General features: G+C 44.2%; 1 protein-coding gene across 1 annotated transcript in view; it reads right to left on the bottom strand.

Annotated features, from left to right (window-relative positions):
• The window catches only part of CPPED1 (calcineurin like phosphoesterase domain containing 1), a 140,241-nt gene that overhangs the window by 108,239 nt on the left and 9,914 nt on the right, over positions 1-22,088 (bottom strand). The window contains exon 2 of the mRNA XM_054454354.2: positions 9,122-9,340. Within this exon, the coding sequence (XP_054310329.1) occupies positions 9,122-9,340 (219 nt within the window). The remainder of the gene's footprint in view (positions 1-9,121; positions 9,341-22,088) is intronic.

Raw genomic sequence — 22,088 nt, 5'->3', positions numbered from 1 at the left:
AAAAAAAAAAAACTCCTAGTAAGGAAGGAGTGTTGATGGTCATTTGGCCATGGCTACTGTTATCGGGACCTTGGTCTAGGCCTTGACATCTAATTTAAGGTGAACAGCTACCAAACTAGATGAATTAGAAGTTTTCAGGTCTCACTGGGGCGTTTTCCTGATAGAAAAGCCTAACTCCTTTAATCAGTAATTCTACTTTACTTCCCCATAGCATCTCCCATTCTTAGACACACTCTACTAATTTGCTTCCTCTCCTCTCCAGCCTTTTGCAGCCATATCTGCACAAGTCCAGCCCTCTTTACCTTGAAGTTCAGACTTTTCTACCTAAGTGGATTATTCTGCTTTATCTATAGCAAATATCACTTTTGCGCACGCTCCCTCTCCTCCATTTGTTGGAATCATTTCTAAATTCAATTCCATTTTCATATTGACTCTCTTTGGTCCCAGTAGAAATGGTCCCCAAAATTCAAATATAAGAAGTCAAGACCCTTTTAACTTTTGAAAATGCAGTTACTGGGCAATGCATGTGCGAAAATTAACTTGGGGAACGATATTAAATCAGAAAAGCCTTCTGCTTTTAGTGATGAAAGGCTTCTTCATCTATAAATCCCAAAGTATCAACTTTGCAGATCCATAAGCTCTTATCCCAAACCCTCTAGGCCAGATCTCATTTGAAATTCCAAGTTTTTCCTAACTTTAGAATGGTAAGACAGGTCATAGAACACATATTAAACAACACTTCAATCTGGGACTCAGGCAGTGCCCTGTAACAAAACCCAGTAATATTTTGTTAGCAAAACATATGAATATGCTCACTAAATACTGGGATCAATAAAGACCATAAACAGCCCTTTGTCACTTGGAAGGCAGTTTTGCCACCAGCTTAGTTTCAAACTTAAGAAAAAACTCCTAGTTTTCAGAGCTTTCTGAACTTTTGGGAGGGCAGGTAAGGGGTTATGTACAAGTGCAAGACCCAAACGAAAGAAGCCATTGTAGCTCTCTTAAGCATTCTGCATAAAAGAACCTGCACATTGTGCACATATACTCTAAAACTTAAAGTATACTAATAATAAAATTTAAAAAAAAAAGACCCTTTTAAAGTATGTACGTGTGGCTGTTTTCCCGAACATCAAGGGCTATTTTGGAAGTCCTGTAAGAAGAGGTCATCCTGCGTTATTCAAAGTGTTGTGTAAAAAGCAAAGCAAAACCTACAAACTTAAAGCATTTCCCTTTAAATGCTGAGCATGTGTAAGTCTAAAGGAATAATGGTTCTCCTGATATACGCCATTATTTTTATCAGTTAAAAGGAATGTTCACAAACCACTTGCAGACACACAAGATTACATTTAGTACATTAAAAAGTGGCCGCGACCCGGCGTGGTGGCTCATGCCTGATAAGTCCAACACTTTGGGAGGGCGAGGCGAGCAGATCACTTCCAGCCAGGAGTTCAAGACCAGCCTAGCCAACATGGTGAAACCTCGTCTCTACTAAACATACAAAAATTAGCCGGGCATGGTGGTGCACACCTGTAACTCCAGCTGCTCAAGAGGCTGAGGCATGAGAATTGCTTGAACCTGGGAGGTGGAGGTTGCAGTGAGCCGAGATCATGACACTGTACCCAGCATGGGCAACAGAGTGAGGCTGTGCCTCAAAAAATAATAAAAATAAATAAAAATACATAAACAAATAATACAATAAAAAGTGTCTGTCTCAGCCACCCATGTGAACAATCTGTGGTTGTTTGGCATCACCGCAATTCCTGACTCTGAATTTACATGCTACCAGTAAACAATCATTTTGTTACACTTATTCACACCTAAGTACTTAACAGTAAAAAATATGACACACCATTAACACGGTGAGAAAACAATGTGCCCAGGGAAACTAAGCAGCACAGTGGCATCATCGGAACACCTGCCTCAGCTGTTCAGCAGCAGCAGCAACAGATGACAGCAGGCTTCCAGTCTCCACCCACAATGCTGCGTTTTGACTAAAAGGCTCCTGTGCACTGTATTTTATTTTTTCAGGTGAGAAGAAACATCAGAAGCAGTTGAAGGACCAGAAAGTGAGTCCGCCAGGGATGAGGAGGCATTCTGCTGGACGGCTTTTTAAAAATGTTCCCTCCAAGCTGGGTTCAGTGACTCAACGCCTATAATCCCAGCACTTTGGGAGGCTGAGGAGGGCAATCACTTGAGGTCAGGAGTTCAACCAGCCTGGCCAACATGAGGAAACCCCATCTCTACTAAAATTACAATAATTAACCAGGTGTGGTGGCAGGTGCCTGTAATCCCAGCTACTCAGGAGACTGAGGCGGAAGAATCACTTGAACCCGGGAGGCAGAGGTTGCAGTGAGCCAAGATCATGCCACTGCACTCCAGCCTGGGTGACAGAGTGAGACTCTGTCTCAAAAAAAAAAAAAAAAAGTTCCCTCCAGAGTCATCTGCCTTATTAACAAGGGCTTTTGTCTTAGAAGTCTCTTTTATTAACTGACACAATTTCTTGATCTGTTATGAATGCATGCTGCTCTAGTCCTTCAACAGCTCACCACACATCGCTACAGTTTAAATATTTGTGTCCTCCAAAACTCATGTTGAAATGTAATCCCCCGTGCGGCAATTCTGAGAGGTGGGGCTTTTAAGAGGTGGCTGGATCATGAGGGCCATGCCCTCATGAATGGATTAATCCATTCATGGATTAATGAACGAATGAGTTAGTGGATTAACGGGTTATCATGAGAGTGGGACAGGGCGCTTTTTTTGTGTTTTTTTTTTTTTTTTTGAGACAGGGTCTTGCTCTGTCACCCAGGCTGGAGTGCAGTGGCATGATCATGGCTCACTGAAGCTTGGACTCCCAGGTTCAAGCAATCCTCTCGCCTCAGCCTCCCAAGTAGCTGGGACTACAGGTGTGCACCACCATGCCTGGCTAATTTTCTATTTTTTGTATAGACGGGGTTTCACTATGTTGTCCAGGCTAGTCTCGAACTCCTGAGCTCCAAGCAATCCACCTGCCTTGGCCTCCCAAAGTGCTGGGATTATAGATGTGGGCCACTGCACCTGGCCTGGTGGCTTTTTAAGAAGAGCAGAGACCCGAGTTAGCACACTCAGCCCCCTCCCCATGTGATGTTCTGTACCACTTTGAGAGTCTGCAGAGAGAGTCCCCACCAGCAAGAAGGCCCTCAGCTGATGCAGCCCCTTGACATTGGACTTCTCAGCCTCCATAACTGAAAGAAATACATTTCATTTCTTATAAACGACCCAGTTCCAGATATTCCATTATAAGCAACAGAAAACAGACTAAGACACACATTTTCACCATGTCATCTATGGGTACTTTTCCTGCAGCATTGCCATCATCCTCATCATCACTATTACAGGTTGAGTATCTCTTATGCAAAATGCTTGGGATCAAAGGTGTAGAGTTTTCCACTGTGGTGTCATGTCAGTGCTCAAAAAGATTCACATTTTGAAGCATATTGGATTTTCAGATTAGGGATGCTCAATCTATCAGTGCTTCTTGAACCTCATTGTCCATACGACTCATCTGGGAATCTTATTAAAATTCTGATTCAGATCCACTAGGTCTGGGGAGGGCAGAGATTCTACATCTCTAACAGCTCCATCTGCTACTCTGGGCACCACCTTCTGTCTGACCAGCCAGGCTGCAAAACGAAGCACATAAGGTTTGGAAACAGATGAACAAGAGTTCCCGGTTTACAAGCTGAGTGGCCTTGGGAAAAGCAATTCACTGCTCTGAGCCAGTTTCCCCATCAATTAAAATGGAAATAGCAATGACACCTCCTTTGCAAGACTGTAATGAGTAGATAAGATAGTAACACAGTTCCTGGCAGATAACAGACCCTGAATTCCAGTCCCTGCCATCTGCAGTAGGCTGAACCATGTCCCTTCAGAGATGTTCGACATCCTAACTCCTGGAACTTACAAATATGCTACCTTATATGGCAAAAGGGGAATCTGCAGATGGGATTATGTTAAGGATCTTGAGATGGAAACATTATCCTGGGTTATCTGGATGGACCTAATATAATCACCAGGGTCTTTATAAGAGGAAAGCAGGAGAATCAGAGTAACAGAATATGACAGGGTGGAGCAGAGGTCACAGAGGAGAAAAGGTGCAATGCTGCTGGCTTTGAAGATGGAAGAAGGAGCATGAGCTAAGAAATGCAGTTGGCCTCTAGAAGCCGAAACCCCTAGAAGGAACACACCGCTGCAGGTTCTTGTTGGACTTCTGACCTCTGGGATGGTAAGAGAACTGTTTGATTCCACTAAGTTGGTGGTAATTTGTGATAGCAGGAACAGTAAACTAACATACCATCCTCTGGAATAATACTGATATGGTTTCGCTGTGGTCTCACTCAAATCTCACCTTTAATTGTAGCTCCCACAATTCCCACATGTTGTGGAAGGGACCTGGTGGGAGGTAACTGAATCAGGGGCGGGTCTTTCTCATGTTGTTCTCGTAATTGTGAATAAGTCTCACGAGATCCGATGGTTTTGTAAAGGGGAGTTTCCCTGCACGAGTTCTCTTCCCTCTTGTCTGCTGCCTTATAAGATGTGCCTTTCAGCTGGGCGTGGTGGCTCACGACTGTAATCACAGCACTTTGGGAGGCCGAGGCAGGTGGATCACGAGGTCAGGAGATTGAGACCATCCTGGCCAACATGGTGAAATCCCATCTCTACCAAAAATACAAAAATTAGCCGGGTGTGGTGGTGTGTGCCTGTAGTCCCAGCTACTCAGGAAGCTGAGGTAGGAGAATCGCTTGAACCCAGGAGGCGGAGGTTGCAGTGAGCCAAGATCATGCCACTGCACTCTAGCCTGGGCAACAGAGTGAGACTCCATCTCAAAAAAAAAAAAAAAAAAAAATGTGCCTTTCGCCTTCTGCCATGATTGCATGATTGTGAGGCCACGTGGAACTATGAGGCAATTATTCTTTTTGTTTATAAATTAGTCTCAAATTTGTCTTTATCAGCAGCATGAAAACAGACTAATACAAATACTATAGCAGGCTTGCCTCCCTTTACAGAACAGAGGAGTTCCCAGGGCTAAATCATCAACTGAAACTAAGTCACAGAATAGTTGCCCAAGTGCAGGTCAATATATGAAGAACTCTTCAAGGAGACTTTATATCAAGGGAAGAATTCATCCCGTATTAACTGTTTTTGTGTGGTTATGCCAATTTTTAATAAACAGGGATGGATGTATATGTTAGTAACAAACTGTTCTAAAGGCTCAAAGGAATCTCTTGCACCCTATAGGTATCATCACGCTCTGATTTGTCAGCTTCACACGTAATTGCTGAAATCTAACAAGGCTCCTGGGAACAAAACCAGCAGGTCGATACCTCAGCATCACTAGGACTGACAAGAGTAACCCTAAATTAAGAGTGAAGGATGAAAATCAATGGGTCTCAGTATTTGTACAAATGTTCACTTGCTACTTATAACGTGGCTTACCCCATAAAGGAGCTTTATAATAGAAGAAAATAACAAGATAACCCAAAAGATGCCTGCAAAACAAAAATGTGTTTCAAAACTAAATGGACTTTGTGTGAAACAAAGAAGCCCGTATCTCTTAAGGATTTTCCTATGGGCTTGGCACCAAGGACTCCTCTTCCCGTCACATTTTTGTGCTTCTCTGCCAAGACTCTAGTTCCACAGAAAGACCTGGTCTCTTGTCTCCAGTATTACATCCATAGCATCTAGCACTGTAACTGGCACTTAGTTTGCACACAGACATTTTTGTGGACGATAAGTACTATAATGGATATTTATAAGAAAAAGTATATTATTACTTTCATTAAAAAAACATGAAAGTTCTTTTTCTCTATTTTCTTTTTTTTTTTTTTTTTTTTTTTGAGATGAAGTCTTGCTCTCTGTCACTCAGGCTGGAATGCAGTGGTGTGGTCTTGGCTCACTGGATTCTCCACCTCCTGGGTTCAAGCGATTCTCCTCCCTCAATCTCCCAAGTAGCTGAGATTACAGGCCCATGCCACCATGCTGAGGTAATTTTTGTATTTTTAGTAGGGACAGGATTTCACCATATTGGCCAGGCTGGTCTCGAACTCCTGACCTCAAGTGATCTGCCCACCTTGGCCTCCCAAAGTGCTGGGATTACAGGTGTGAGCCACCATGCCTGGCCTTTCTCCATTTTCAACTTAAATCCACTTGGCCCAAGATATTTTCTTTTCTTTTTTCTTTCTTTCTTTCTTTCTTTTTTTTTGAGATGGAGTCTCGCTCTGCTGCCCAGGCTGGAGTGCAGTGGTGCAGTCTTGCTCATTGCAACCTCCACCTCCTGTGTTCAAGCGATTCTCCTGCATCAGCCCCCAGAGCAGCTGGGATCACAGTTGTACACCACCATGCCCAGCTAATTTTTGTATTTTAGTAGAGACGGGGTTTCACCATGTTGGCCAGGCTGGTCTCAAATTCCTGACCTCAGGTGATCCGCCCACCTTGGCCTCCCAAAGTGCTGGGATTGCAGGTGTCAGCCACTGTGCCTGGCTAGGGCCAAGACACTATTTATGGTAGAACTAAAAGTATGCTTTCTGATTTTATTTGCCCATTAATATATGCATTTGATAATGAAGAATGTGCTAAGTAGTCAAAGCAAATAATTACTTTCTAGTGTCTCACCCTGCCTATGAGCTAAATGAGAGGGAAGCCACTTACTGCATATTAAAAAATGGTAACTAGTTTTAAAATGCTCTGTTTAATCTCAAACCACAATATTCAAAACAGCTACAGTCCTTTCACTGGTTCAATTAAAACCCCAGAAAACAGTCCAAGTCTTCAGAACAAATTATACATTCTGCCTGAGTTGCACTGCATGTAAAATTCACGTTCAAAAGTTTGCCAAGTCACATTTATGAAGTCTTGACCAACTGGCAGGGCTGATCATAAAAACTGTATCTTTTAATTTATAATGTTTAATGTATATTCAGTATATCTTATTTAAAAAGCAACATAATTGCATGAAAAGCTTTTATTTTACATCTGATTTTGAAATATGACTGAATACATCAACAGAATTCAGAACAAGTTGGTAAACATCTACGAGAACATGTTATATAATTCCAGGAGCCCTGTAACATTCTGTTTTTAAAGAGAAGAAACCACTGAACAGAAAAATTTGAAATCTTCTTTCTTCTTTTTTGTTAGAGACAGGGGCTCTCTCTGTTGTCTGGAGGCTGGAGTGCAGTGGTACGATCATGGCTCACTGTAGCCTCAAACTCCTGGACTCAAGTGATCCTCCCACTTTAGCCTCCTTAGTAGCTGGGACTACAGGCATGCATCACCACACGTGGCTAATTTTTTTTTTTTTTTTTTTTTTTTTGAGACTGAGCTTCACGCTCTATCACCCAGGCTGGAGTGCACTGGCGCGATCTCAGCTCACTGCAATCTCTGCCTCCTGATTCAAGCAATTCTCATGCCATAGCCTCCCAAGTAGCTGGGGTTACAGGTGCCTGCCACCACACCCGGCTAATTTTTATATTTTTTAGTAGAGACAGGGTTTCACCATGTTGGCCAGGCTGGTCTTGAATTCCTGACCTCAAGTGATCCACCTGTCTCGGCCTCCCAAAGTGCATAAGCCACCGCACCCGGCCATTCTCAAGTTTTCGTTATGGGTTTTGTTCTAGATAAGTGGGCTGCCAGAAAAAAGAGCCACCATTGGGAGGAACTGATACACTCAGGCTACTACAGGGTACCTCAGCTTCTAAAGGAGTTAGACATCATCACAGGACTCAGAGCCTTGGTTTACAAGGTACAGCTAGCCCCAGACAGACACCCATAGCCACTGCTGTGTTTTCTGCAATGGTCTAAGGTCCCCTGCCTCCCTGAGGGACAGGGGCACTCTCCGTTTGCTTATACCTGCTTGCTGGGCTTTATCCTTGCCTGGGAGAAAAGGACATCAGAGTAGGGAAAATAAATAGGAAGAGAGTTCTAGAAGGTGTCTGTCATTGTTGAATTTCCAACATCTCACTTTTCTGGGGGGAGACTGTCCTGTTCTTTAGGGCATGTGGTTGCAGTGGCGCTGACCCCACACTCTGGTGGAAGGGGGCCACGTAAGCCAGAGGGGTATGAGCCTGGGACTTTGTTTTTTGTTTGTTTGTGTTTTGTTTTTTTGAGATGGAGTCTCACTCCTTCACCCAGGCTGGAGTGCAGCGGCACAATCTCGGCTCACTGCAACCTCCGCCTCCTGGGTTCAAGCAAGTCTCCTGCCTCAGCCTCCTGAGTAACTAGGACTACCTGCCCCAACACGTCTGGCTAATTTTTGTATTTTTAGTAGAGATGGGGTTTCACCATGATGACCAGGCTAGTCTCGAACTCCTGAGCTCAAGTGATCCACTTGCCTCAGCCTCCCAAAGTGCTGGGATTACAGGCATGAGCCACTGCATCCGGCCAGCCTGGGACTCTGGACCATCCAGAATAAGGCACTTTCTTTCTGTTGTGGTTTCTGTCAAAAGAATACAAATGTAGAGCTCCCAGGAGCCACTATCTAGAGAAAGCCTGAAAGTAAATGAGGTCAACCCAAAGAAAGGCAGATCAGAGTGATGGAGAGACCAAGTCCTGATGACCAAGCTGACCCCCTAGATCCAGCTGTACTTGCAACCCAGGTCTGCTCCTGGACTTTACAGTCCCATTAGGCAACACATACCTTTAAAAAAAAAAAAAAAGGGAATCCTGTTTTAAGTTGGATTTCTGTCACTTGCAACAAAAAAGCACCAACAAATAAGGGAGAAATAAAAGTGTAAGAAGAAAGGAAATGAGAAGATTATATTTATGGATATAGTGTCTGGAAACAGTTCAAGTTTGTCGCTGGAAATGCAGAAAGGTGATGTGTGGGAATCTGTTCCATTTTTCATATTAAGCTCAAATCATCAGAACTGTAGCTGTGCCTAATTACTGTGATTAATCTCGCCAAACTCTAAATATAACATGAGTATGCACTTTCTGATGTTCAATGATACTGCAACAATCATGAAGCGAAAGAATGGTCCATGACTGAGCAAAGATGCCTTTGAAGCAAAATCTTATTTTTTCCTGCCCAAATGCAGTCATGACTGGCTAAAGGAGAAAAGGTCATAAGCGACGACCCGAGTCTTACCTGGCATGGCGTGGATGAGGTCGCCGCACAGAACGAAGAATTTGGGTTTGGGGTTCAGCTTGTTGATGGCCTGGACGGCTTGCTCAGTTAGACGGATCTCCTGTTCCCATTCGTCACCGCCATTGTCACAGTCCCCGGTGGACCAGGCCTTCATCAGCCCAAACTGTGGGTCTGCGCCCAGGATGAAGTAGAATGGGCCTTTCCATTCGCTTTCTTTTTCTTAAAAAAAGAGAGAGAGAGAGAGAGAGAGAGAGAGAAGGAGAAATGTTGTAAAATCTGTCATAAAAGCAACCAGGTTACCATGCAAAGTGGATACACTATTTTTCTTAAATTAAGTAGGTCATTTTAATAAGCTGTGGTTCAAACATACCATTTTCCTGTCATAGTCTAGAGGATTTTGATTTATATTAATTATGCCTGGGACCTGGTGATACCCAAAGGCCAGGACTGTCCATGTGGGCTTCTGCAGCCACACCACCAAGCTGTCTGCTGACAAGCTAGACAGCCAAAAGGAAGCACGGGGCCACAAGAGAACCCAATGCAGAGGATATTCGTGCTCAATAATCGTCTTTAAATTAGAATAAAACTCCCCAAATTGAGTGCTGCCAGAAGCATTATATTTAAATTACTAGGTGAAGTGCTTACACATCTTTTCTGTGAGGCTTCGTGGCACCATTTCCACCGTTTCGGGGGATGTGACAGAATTTTAATTATAAAACTTGGCGCTTGGAAGCTCTGGCTATCTGGTGGGAGATGTGGTGCCAGAAATGAAATCTTGGAATGAGTAAGTCAATGTGGGAGAAAAAAAAAAAGAAAAAAGAAAAATCGATGCTAACATTTCAAAGGCAGTAGGATGTGGGCATCCATGAGGTGTGAGGCTGGGGGTGGGGACTCTTTTATGTTCTTGGAAAGGGATCTAGGCCACCTGAAATCATTCTGCTTGCTCTTCCGATTGGCTCTCTTGGGCCAAAGCTTTGTGGGTCTTAGGGTTTCTACTCTTATCTGCCAGAACTGTCGCCGGTGCCTGCTTGGGCAGAGCTGGAATGGCCATTAATGGGCACAGAAGTGCTGTGGGTTTCACTTTTTAAAAAATTATTTGGCCACAGAATCCTTTCTATAATCAAAATCGTACATGGCAGACCAATGTTGAAAAAACATTCCAAGCAAAGACGCTTGCTCTCACAGAATAGCATCTGGAACTTCTGGTGCCAGAGCCAGATCTGGTGCTGGACACAGCACAGTCTGAGGACCCCCGATCTACAGCTCCATCATTTATCCTCTGAGGAAACTGAGGCCCGGAGAGGCGACAGAACTTGCTGAATGGCCCGCTACCGCTTAGTGGTGGGACAGAGCTGCCCCATCATCTTGAGGCTGTTTTTTTTTTCTTTTTCATAATTTAATGTATGGCCAGGTACGGTGGTTCATGCCTGTAATCCCAACACTTTGGAAGGCCAACATGGACGGATCACTTGAGGTCAAGGGTCCGAGACCAGCCTGGGCAACATAGTGAAACCCCATCTCTACCAAAAATACAAAAATTAGCCAGGCGTGGTGGTGGGTGCCTGTAATCCCAGCTACTCGGGAGGCTGAGGCACAAGAATCGCTTGAACCCGGAAGGCGGAGGTTGCAGTGAGCCAAGATCACGTCACTGCACTCCACTCTGGGTGACAGAATGAGACTCTATCTCAATAATAATAATAATAATTTAATGGACAATGCATGTTAACTGAATAAATGGCATTTCCTTTGGAAGTCATGATGATGCTGTAATTTCCAAAAAGCTCCTTGGAATCAGTTCATGTCCATGTGTTTGATTCATTTGTCTATTGGGTATCATACCGGGGGCCTTTGCTTTGCCAGGCCCTGTGAGAAGTGCTGGCAATATGAGGGTGACCAAGACAGATGAGTCCCTGCTGTCCTCGCACTCAGTGCTCGTGGGGGGAGATGAGCAAGTAAACAAGCGGGGAATAGAATCAGAGAGTATTAATGACTATGCAGATTAAGAGTGAGGCAATGGCTAGTCTAAATTAGACAGACAGGGCCAGGCGCCATGCCTGTGATCCCAGCAGTATGGGAGGTCGAGGTGGGCGGATCACTTGAGGTCACAAATTCGAGACCACCCTGGCCAACATGGTGAAACCTCATCTCTACTAAAAATACAAAAAATTAGCCAGATGTGGTGGTGCATCCCTATAGTCTCAGCTACTTGGGAGGCTGAGGTGAGAGGAATGCTTTAACCTGGGAGGCGGAGATTGCAGTGAGCCGAAATCATGCTACTGCACTCCAGCCTGGGTGACAGAGATTCTGTTTCAAAACTGAATAAATTAAATAAATAAATAAATAAATAAATAAATAAATAAATAAATAAGACAGGGAAGTCCTCTCTGAAGTGGTGACATTTAAGCTGAGATCTAAATGGCAAGTAAGGGCCAGTGATAACCTTTTTAAATTCCATGGCCACTTTTCCACCCATCACACTGAGCTTACTATCACCTTAGAGTGGACTCTGGTTTCAAGCATCCTTTCCGTTCTTAATTCCTTTTTTCAGAGTTAAAGAAAAAAAAGTGAACAAACAAAAATACCTCTGCACACTTTACAGAACAAATTGTACATGCACATAAACCCACCAGTCCTCGACTTACAGCACAGTGTTCAATCACAATGGGCCAGAACTCAATCTGAACAAAGGCTGCGTGAAACCCTGGGGTGTGCATCTCATGGAGAAAGACAGCAATATGGCACATCCAGCAGGGACTGAGGGAGTCAACTGTCATTCACTGAGCACTGACTGTGTTGGCAGAAAGACTCTAAGATGCCCCCCAAATCCCTGCCTCCTGATATTCACATCCCTGTGCAACACCCTCCCTTTGAGTGTGGGCGGCAACTTGCTTCTAATAAACAGAATACAATGATGGGAGTCCCTTCCAAGAGTGGGCTAAAAGAAGACCATGACTTTCATTTCTTTCTCTTTCTCAGAGCCCTTGCTCTGGAGTTTAAAAACTGCCATGTTGTGAATATCCATACAGAGAGGCCAAAAGAAGACCATGACTTTCACCTCTTTCTCTTTCTCAGAGCCCTTGCTCTGGAGATTAAAAACTGCCATGTTGTGAATAGCCCTACAGAGAGGCCAATGTGCTGAGGAACAGAGGAAAACCTCTGGCCAACAGCCCATGAGAAACCAATCCCGCCAACAACCATGTGAGACAGCTTGGAAGAGAACACTCCTCTGTTGAGCTTTCAGATGAGACCACGGTCCCAACAGATACCTTGACTGAAGCCTTATGAGACTCTGTGGCAGATGAACTCAACTAAGCTGTACCCAGATTCCTCACAAAATCCTGTGACATGATACATATTTGCTTTTTAAGCTGTGAAACTTTAGGGTAATTTGTTACACAGTAATAGATCCCTACAAATGAGGCATTAGGGATAAATGGTCAAGAAGTAGACAACAAGATTTCCTGAAGATCTGATCATTGTGTCACGAAAAAAAAAACAAAACTGAGATTCTGCTTTGTGTCTTTATGTTATTAATCATTTATTTTACTTGCATAATAACCTTTTTACACCAATGAATGCTTCTAGCTGTGTTTCTACTTTTGAGGCTGTTTGCAGAGCCATTTAAGCTGGATGAATTAATCAGAACCAGATAAGGGAGGTGATCACAGGCACCCCAAGGTAGCAGCATAAATCAACCTTCTACAACAGAGTTTATGAACAGCTCCCTATAGCAAACGTTTTAACAAATCGTTTCCTATCACAAATAGTCAGAATTTCAAAAAGTCAATAGTCCTTGGAGCTATTAAAATAAATCTTTCATTATTACTTGTTTACTTACTAAAAACTTAGAATCTCAATTTTATGATGACAAGGTACAAAATAAATAGATTTGACCTAAAATAAATGACAACTCACATATCAGTATTCAATCTACCTTACTTATCTAATGAGGTAATTTGTTTACTCAGGAATCTTCATTCTCCAAAGGAACTGGATGCTCTTAAGGTTCCTGCTACAGAAGCTGGTGGTGTTTGGTCTCACCGTAATTTCTTTTTATCAAGACTGAATTAAAGATATTTGGAGCTTACAGTGCTTAATTCTAGAAGGAGGAATCTCTTTTAAATGTATACCTCTCCATCCCTTAAAAGGGCAGCTTTTTACATTATGAAAGTGAATTGTGTTTTTTAAATTTATTTTTACAGATGGGGTCTGACTTTGTCACCAAAGCTAGGGTACAGGGGCACAATCATGGCTCCCTGCAGCCTTGATCTCCCATGCTCAAGCGATCCTCCTGTCCCAGCCTCCGAAAATGCTGGGATTACAGGCATGAGCCGCCACACCCAGACAAAAGTGAATTCTTTTTTTTTTTTGAGACAAAGTTTCCCTCTGTCACCTAGGCTCCAGTGCAATGCTGCAATCTCTGCTTACTGCAACCTCTGCCTCCCAGGCTCAAGTGATTCTCATGCCTCAGCCTCCAGAGTAGCTGCGATTACAGGCATGCAGCACCACACCTGACTAATTTTTGTAGTTTTAGTACAGATGGGGTTTCGCCACGTTAGCCAGGCTGGTCTCAAGCTCCTGGCCTCAAATGATCTGCCTGCCTTGGCCTTGGCCTCCCAAAGTACTAGGATTATAGGCATGAGCCACCACACTCAGATGAAAGTGGCTTCTTAACAATACGTGCATTAAAATGATTTCACCAAAGCCCAGAGGTAACCCCAGGGTACAGTCCGCAGGCACAGTCCAGCTTTTCTGGAAACCCTCTGGAAGCACTCTTTCAGCAACTTCAGCCATGAAAGTATGGATAAACTGAGGTCCACTCCTAAAGCACTCTAAGTATGACAGGATGTGTCATCACTGGGAAAAAAAACCGAAAGACACTCAGGGGTCCAGTTTTCTCCCCCTACCTTTCCCAGCTTAAATATGAGACTACTCGGTCAAATGGTGCATGCCTGACAATGCTAATTAAGGAGGAGAACTAGCCTGGCAATGAGGCTGATGAAGAGGGACAAGGTGAGGGTTACCTGACAGCAGAAAGCAGCAGGTTGCTCATGGCACAGAGATGGCAGGGCTGGGCCACAGCCTTATTCCTCCAGGTGTGACATCAGCGTCGCCTGGGAGCACATTCACATTGCAGAATCTCTGGCCCCAGCCCAGGTCCACTGGGTGAGGATCTGCATTTTATTGAACCCTCGGGTGACCTATGTGCACATCCATATTTGGGAAGCACCAGTCTACATACAACTAACCAAGGAACTCAAGTGGCCTGCAACTTACATGCGTTGGAGGAGAAACAGAAGCACAGTGACTTTCGTTTCCTTAAACTAAAATAACACTTCAGAGGGGTTTTGTTCAGGTTGTTAGTGGTGGTACATTTTTTATTTTGTTTTGGTTTGGTTTTGCATACTTCTCTGGTCATTGTTAGGTCTCTGCCTATTACAGGTCATGGATTTAGCCCTAAATATTTCTCTGTATTACTCATTACTACTAGTCATCACCCTTTATATTGCCTTGCAAAACTAAGTGTCAAGATTCTTTGAAAAGTAAGAAGTTGGGCTGGGCGCGGTGGCTCACACCTGTAATCCCAGCACTTTGGGAGGCCAAGGTGGGTGGATCACAAGGCCAAGAGATCAAGACCATCCTGGCCAACATGGTGAAACCCCATCTCTACTAAAAATACAAAAATTAGCCAGGCATGGTGGCGTGTGCCTGTAGTCCCAGCTACTCGGGAGGCTAAGCCAGGAGAATCACTTGAACCAGGAGGCGGAGGTTGCAGTGAGCTGAGATCGTGCCACTCCACTCCAGCCTGGGTGACAGAGAGAGACTCCATCTCAAAAACAAGAAGTTAATCAGGGAATCCATTATTAATTAGTAAGTTCTAATTTATTTTTACATGACTTCATGGAAAAAGCACTCATTAGTAGATATGAATATATAGCACATATGCATGTATACACACATATGTGCACACACACACACGTACACAAACATACACGTTTTCCAGTGCACAACAGAGAAGTCTGTATTTTTCTTCCAAAATTGACTTAAAAAAATAACCCAGTCAGGGGCCCTAACTGATGACTATGATTAAAACCAAGGTCAAATTTTGAGACAAACTTAAATATGTGTGGAAGGAATAAAAGAAAAAAGTGTTGATTAAGATCTCATTTCTGACCCAGATGATATCAAAACAAGACTATAAACTTTAGAAACAACTCACACAAAGCTCTGGATAATGCCTATAGGGTATTTAGTGTTAATACGTGGTAAAAACATACATTTATTTAATTAAAACACCTATATCTGTTATGAATAAGAATGTCCAGAATGAATTTTTCTCTTTTTTTTTTTTTTGAGATGGAGTCTCACTCTGTCACTCAGACTGCAGTGCAGTGGCGTGGTCTCAGCTCACTGAAACCTCTGCCTCCTGGTTCAAGCGATTCTTCCGCCTCAGCCTCCTGAGTAGCTGGGACTATAGGCGCCCACCACCACACCTGGCTAATTTTTGTATTTTTAGTAGAGATGGGGTTTCACTATGTTGGCCAGGCTGGTTTTGAACTCCTGACCTCGTGATCCGCTCTCCTCAGCCTCCCAAAGTGCTGGGATTACAGGCGTGAGCCACCACACCCAGCCAGCGAATTTAACTTTTTCAATGTTAATTTTTTAACAGATTCATAGAGAAGGTAACTTAGCTGTCTACTGCTGTGTAAAAAACTACCACAAATGTATCAGCTTCAAACAACCCACATTTATTATCTCACAGCCTCTGTGGGAGTCTGGCATGGTTTAGCTGGTCCTCTGTAAGGTCTCTCACAAGCTGCAACAGAAGTGTTGGTCAATGCTGAGGTCTCATCTGAAGACTCACATGGGGCAGGATCTGTTTCCAAGCTCACTTACACAGTGGTTAGTAGGATTCAGCAACTTGTAAGTTGTAGGACTGATGGCTTCAGTTCCTCACTGGCTGCCGGCTGGAGGCTGCCTTCAGTTCCTTGCCATATGGGCCTCTCCAATATGGCAGCTTGCAACATGGAGACTTGCCTCATGGAACCACACAAGGCAGAGGGTCTGCTAGCAAATGGAAGCTACAATCTTATGTAACATCATGATGGAATTAACACCCCATCACTTTTGCTGTGTTCTGCTCATTACAATCAAGTTACTAGGGCAGCCCACCTTAAGGGCAGGGGATCACCCAGAACATGAACACCTGGAGGTGAGATCACCGGGCTCAGCTGAGAGTCAGCCATGGATAGTAATATAAACCTGAGGGCTAGCCTCACATATTTAATGTGAGGCTTATCTAAGTTAATGTCACATTTGCACCTGACCTTCCAGTACTGCACTCAATAAGGCCATTTATTGTAGCTCATCCTGGTGAGATCAGAAGGCTTAACTCACAGAAGCCCGCCTTTTCCTACCTAAGTACTAGAAATTGTCAGTGCTGGAAGGACTCTCAGAGTTACTGTAACCAGCCTTTCATTAAACCAAGGGGGAGATGCTGAGGTCTGGGTAGTGAGGGGGAAGGGAGATGGGGCTTAGGCATGCCTCAAGTTGAAGGTCACACAATAAAGACCCAGCAACTTCTACCCAAGAGCTATTCAGAACCTCACTGCTGCTGGGCTGGATGGCCTGGAGTGGCAAAAGCCATGACGAAGACAAAACATGCTCTGGGCTGCCCCCAAGTTATCCACCTCAATACTGACATTTTCTCTCCAAAAAGTTTACTTCAAATGGAACGTCTTGATAAATGGGCTGTACACAAAGACAATGACGGCAAGACCCAGAGCTTTTCCCTGGTCAGCTGTGATGTTCAGGGTCCCTGCCAATAGCACAGGGTTGATCTGAGGCACAGGCGGGGACCCAGGCATCTGTCTCCTGTGAGTGCTCAGTGGTGATCTCTTCCAGAGATTACAAACTCGACGTCTGTGGATGAGGTCTGCCTAGCAGATGTGTGCTGTTGGGCCCAGGCAGCGTTTATAAACTTCTGAATTTGTTGCCAACCTTTTTAATTCATGAGTTTCATATATATATCTGGCCTTCTGGATTCTCTTGGAAAATCTGGCCACATCAGACCCAAATGAAGCGTGCTAGTGACTCTCTGGGTCTGTAGAGTGGTTGTGCCTTTACATGGGGCTTGTGCTCTCAAATTTGCCACAGTCTCCACCTGGCCCAATTTACCACCTGGCTGCTGTTGGCATCTGCAATGACAAGCCCTTATCTATGGTAATCTTTCCATTTTGCTTAGAGGTGAGGAAGAGGAGACCCAGCAAAGGAAAATACATTGACTGAGATTTACAAAGGCTAAGGGGCAAACCAGGCCTCCACCTTTGCATATTCTGCCACAGACATCACTCTCCCACATTTCAGGACAGGTGAAATTACTATAGAGAAGACCGATCCAAGCCAGGAATGCCTAGGTCTAGCCAAACAACAAGCCAGGAAAAAAGAAAAATAAGCTAATGAGTTACCATAATTTTTTTTTTAATGGGATCTCACTCGGTCACCCAGGTTGGAGTGCAGTGGCATGACCTTGGTTCACTGCAACTTCCACTTCCCGGGCTCAAGCGATCCTCCCACGTCAGCCTCTGGAGTAGCTGGGAGCACAAGTGCGTGCCACCATGCCCGGTTAATTTTTTGTATTTTTGGTAGAGAAGGGGTTTTGCCATGTTGCCCAGGCTGGTCTAGAACTCCTGAGCTCGAGTGATCAGCCCACCTCGGCCTCCCAAGGTGCTAGGATTACAGCCATGAGCTACCGCATCCAGCCTGAGTTGCCATAATTTTCTAAATCGAATTATAAAATTAACTTTGAAACACTTTTAAATGAAAAATTGACCTTAGAAATCAGATTCACCTGTTGTATAGAGAATAATAAGATCTGGCCACTTCCACATTTCAGCTAACTTATAAAAGACTGTCACAGAAACCATATTTCAAAACTGAGGGATAAATACACAGTGAATTTTGGATAATATCAAACTAAGGACAGAAAGGCCGGTAGGTTTTCTTTAAACATTATCAGGTGCAAAGCAATTGCACTCAGAGAAGAATCTTAAAAACCTGGAAGAACTCACACTATGCTTTACCATTAATCTTTCCTATGAGCCTCTGTTTATGTGCCAATATCCTGCCTGAAAGACAGATATTCAAATTGCAATTGCTCTTTACCGTTGAACTTTTAAAATCATGAACTAAATGTTTTCTTGGATTTGTCTCTGCTAATATATTTCCTCTCTCATTTTTATTATCCCTTTTAGGCATATTTGTCAATGTTAATGAAAGCTGACTTTTTAATATATACCAAGAATTAGAAATTTTATTGATTCTTTGGCTATTACCAGTTGATCAATGACTAACTATAATGAAGGTGCCCCCAAAAGCAAATGAATCACTGTTTTCATCACCCAACTAGGAAAATGCCTGGGGGCCAGCCACCTTATTAAGTAATACCTAACATTATAATAATTTGTGCTCTCATGATGTGCTAAACCTGTTACTTGTATGCAACCTCAAATAATTCAAGGTAGAATACAATGATAAATAGCTTTCTTAACTTGATTTTCATAAGAAAAGTCACATTGGTCGGTCGCGGTGGCTCACGCCCATAATCCCAGCACTTTGGGAGGCCGAAGGGGGGGGTGGATCATGAGGTCAAGAGATCGAGACCATCCTGGCCAACATGGTGAAACCCTATCTCTATTAACAATACAAAAATTAGCCGGGCATGGTGGCACGCACCTGTAGTCCCAGCAACTCAGGAGGCTGAGGCAGGAGAATTGCTTGAACCTTGGAGGCGGAGACTGCAGATCATACCACTGCACTCCAGCCTGGTGACAGAGCAAGATTCTGTCTCAAAAAAAAAAAAAAAAAAAAAAAAAAAGAGTAGAACATAGTATTATTAAGTTTGTTTTTCTGGACACGTCCAAGCCCCCAGCTTGTCCCATCAGGATCTTAAATTCAACACTTCCACAGGCAAATCCATCATCTTTCTTTTTTTTTTTTTAATTTTACTTTAAGTTCTGGGATACATGTGCAGAACATGCAGGTTTGTTACATAGGTATACATGTGCCATGGTGGTCTGCTGCCCCATCAACCCGTCCTCTAGGTTTTAAGCACCGCATGCACTAGGTATTTGTGCTAATGCTCTCCCTCCGCTTGCCCCCCACCCCCCAACAGGCCCCGGTGTGTGATGTTCCCCTCCCCGTGTCCAAGTGTTCTCATTGTTCAACTCCCACTTATGAGTGAGAACATGCAGTGTTTGGTTTTCTGTTCCTGTGTTAGTTTGCTGAGAATGATGGCTCCCAGCTTCATCCATGTCCCTGCAAAGGACATGAGCTCATTCTTTTCTATGGCTGCACATCTTTCTTTAAGACTGGCTCCCTCCCTACATCTCGCTAATTTTGCCACCATCATCCCTAGTCCCCCAATCTACAGATCTTAAGATCATGTGTTATCCTGTGCATGTAGCCAGCCAAGTCGCATCATGCCACGTCTACAATATCCCCGCAGCAGCCCCACCTTCCCGTTCCCATCACCAACTACTCTTGGGCCAGGTTTTCATGATTCCCACCTGGGAGAAGGAGGCTGGCAGGATGGCTCCCTGCAGCTCTCCCTACTCCAGTCCATCTCAGGCAGTTGCTGCCATTATGTCTCTTCCCAACCCCTTAACCAGATCATCAAATTCCTGGCTACAGAGCCATCATCCTGAAAGCTCCAGGATAGGCCCACATTTGCATTCCCTTTCCAACATATCAGCAGCTTGTATTATTGAGTCTGGCATGTGGCAGGCATCAGTCAATATTTGATGAAGAAAAGGATGAAGACATCAATGGATCCCCACTCATCCACTCATTCTAGCACTTGGGCCTAAAAGGGGCCCAAAGTTCTTCCAGCTGTATCTTTTTTTTTGAGATGGAGTCTTTATCTGTCACCAAGGCTGGAGTGCAGTGGCACAATCTTGGCTCATTGCAACCTCCGCCCCCCAGGTTCAAGCAATTCCCCTGCCTCAGCCTCCCGAACAACTGAGATTACAGGAGTGCACCACCACACCTGGCTAATGTTTTGTATTTTTAGTAGAGATGAGGTTTCACCATGTTGGCCAGACTGCTCTCAAACTCCTGACTTCAAGTGATCCACCTGCCTCAGCCTCCCAAAGTGCTGGGATTACAAGCCTGAACCGCTGTGCCTGGCCTCTTCCAGTTGTATCTCACTGGTCCTGATGGACCAGTGGCTGTAGTCCCATCAGACCAGGGATGATTTTGACACATAACAATGTCTACAGACATTTTGGGGTATCACACTGGGAAGTGGGTGGTGCTGCTGGAATCCAGTGGATAAAGGCTGGAGATGCTGCTAAACATCTCATAATGCACAGGACAGGAACCCACAACAAAATCCAGCCCACAAACGTCAACAATGCTGGGGGGCTGAAAAACCCTGCTTAAGACATACCACAGGAATCCCCCCAGAGAGACCACTATCTGCTTCTCCAACACACCCCATACTTCCTGATTTGGTTTGGCTGTGTCCCCACCCAAATCTCATCTTGAATTGTAGCTCCCATAATTCCCACATGTCATGGGAAGGACCCGGTGGGAGGTAACTGAATCATGGGGGCTGGTCTTTCCCATGCTGTTCTCATGATAGTGAAAAGTCTCACGAGATCTGATGGTTTTATAAAGGGCAGTTCCCCTGCACACGTTCTCTTGCCTGCCACCATGTAAGATGTCCCTTTGCTCTTCCTTTGTCTTCCACCATGATTGTGAGGCCTCCCCAGCCATGTGAAGTGTGAGTCCATTAAACCTCTTTCCTTTATAAATTACCCAGTCTTGGGTCTGTCTTTATTAGCAGCGTGAGAATGGATTAATACACTTCCCCTCCTCTTTCTGGTATATGCTCTCCATTCTACCAACTCTTCCTGCTGAAATCCCTTCTACGCTTCCCTGCCAGCTCAAATGCTCCCTGCCCTGTAGGCAGATGCAGCTCGGCCTCCTTCACTCATTCAAGCAGGTATGTTCTGTGCATCTGCTCTATGGCACTGGCTGTCAGTGGTTGGACATTCAACAGTGAGCAATGCTGATGGATCCTGTTCCTTAAAACCTTACATGACAGCAGGGGAGATGCACAACAAACAAGCAAATAACTAAGTCAGTTACACAAGTCAATTACACACTTCGCTCTTTACAACTGCAGGGTAATCAGGCTGATTGCAAGACAGAGTGGCCAGTGGGTGGGGCTGTGGGGATGCGCTCCAGGGACGGGGTACTGCAAGTACCCAGACCCTAAGTCACCAGAAGGTTGGAGCGGGAGGCGGGGATAGACTATGCTGACAACTGACTTTGGGCCTCTATCTCCTGAAACCCTTAACTGAGTTCCACTGGAGCTCAGACTGAGGCTTGAGTGCCCAAGTTCAAATCCTATTTCTACCCTTTACCAGCTACGTGACATGATGCAAGTTCCTGAACCTCTCTGGGCCTCAGTCTCCTTATCTGCAAAGTAGGAATAACAGCTCCTACCTCAAAAGGCTTGTTGTGAAGAATTAATGACTTAAAACATGTAAAGCATTTGGACTAGACACAGAGCAAGTGGTCAGAAGTGAGTTACTCGCACCATGACTACCATTCATAGTAATCCCTACCCTTATTTTAGCAGAGACAGACTTTTTAAAGACTCACCTATCTCTTGGTTCCCACAGCACATGGTAGGGCTGAGAAAACATCTGATGAGAGACACATATACATTTACATGCTTTGGTCTTAACATCTTTTCCTTTATATACTGTGGATATTGCTTTGGTTATAAAGCAGCAAAGATGGGGAGCTTCACAGCCGCCTGGAGGCTTTCTAGCTAAAGAGCAAATGGCAACAAAATGCAATTTTTGCAGTTTCTCACGATAGCAATCTGCATAGTGGATCACAATCTAAATGTCTCCAGCAATACTCTTCAACTGCTCTGGGGACTAACCTTATT

The sequence above is a fragment of the Pongo pygmaeus genome, chromosome 18, assembly GCF_028885625.2.
Source record: "Pongo pygmaeus isolate AG05252 chromosome 18, NHGRI_mPonPyg2-v2.0_pri, whole genome shotgun sequence".
Taxonomy (NCBI): Eukaryota; Metazoa; Chordata; class Mammalia; order Primates; family Hominidae; genus Pongo; species Pongo pygmaeus.
The sequence above is the reverse complement of the archived record's forward strand: the minus strand, read 5'-3'. Positions and strand labels throughout refer to the sequence as shown.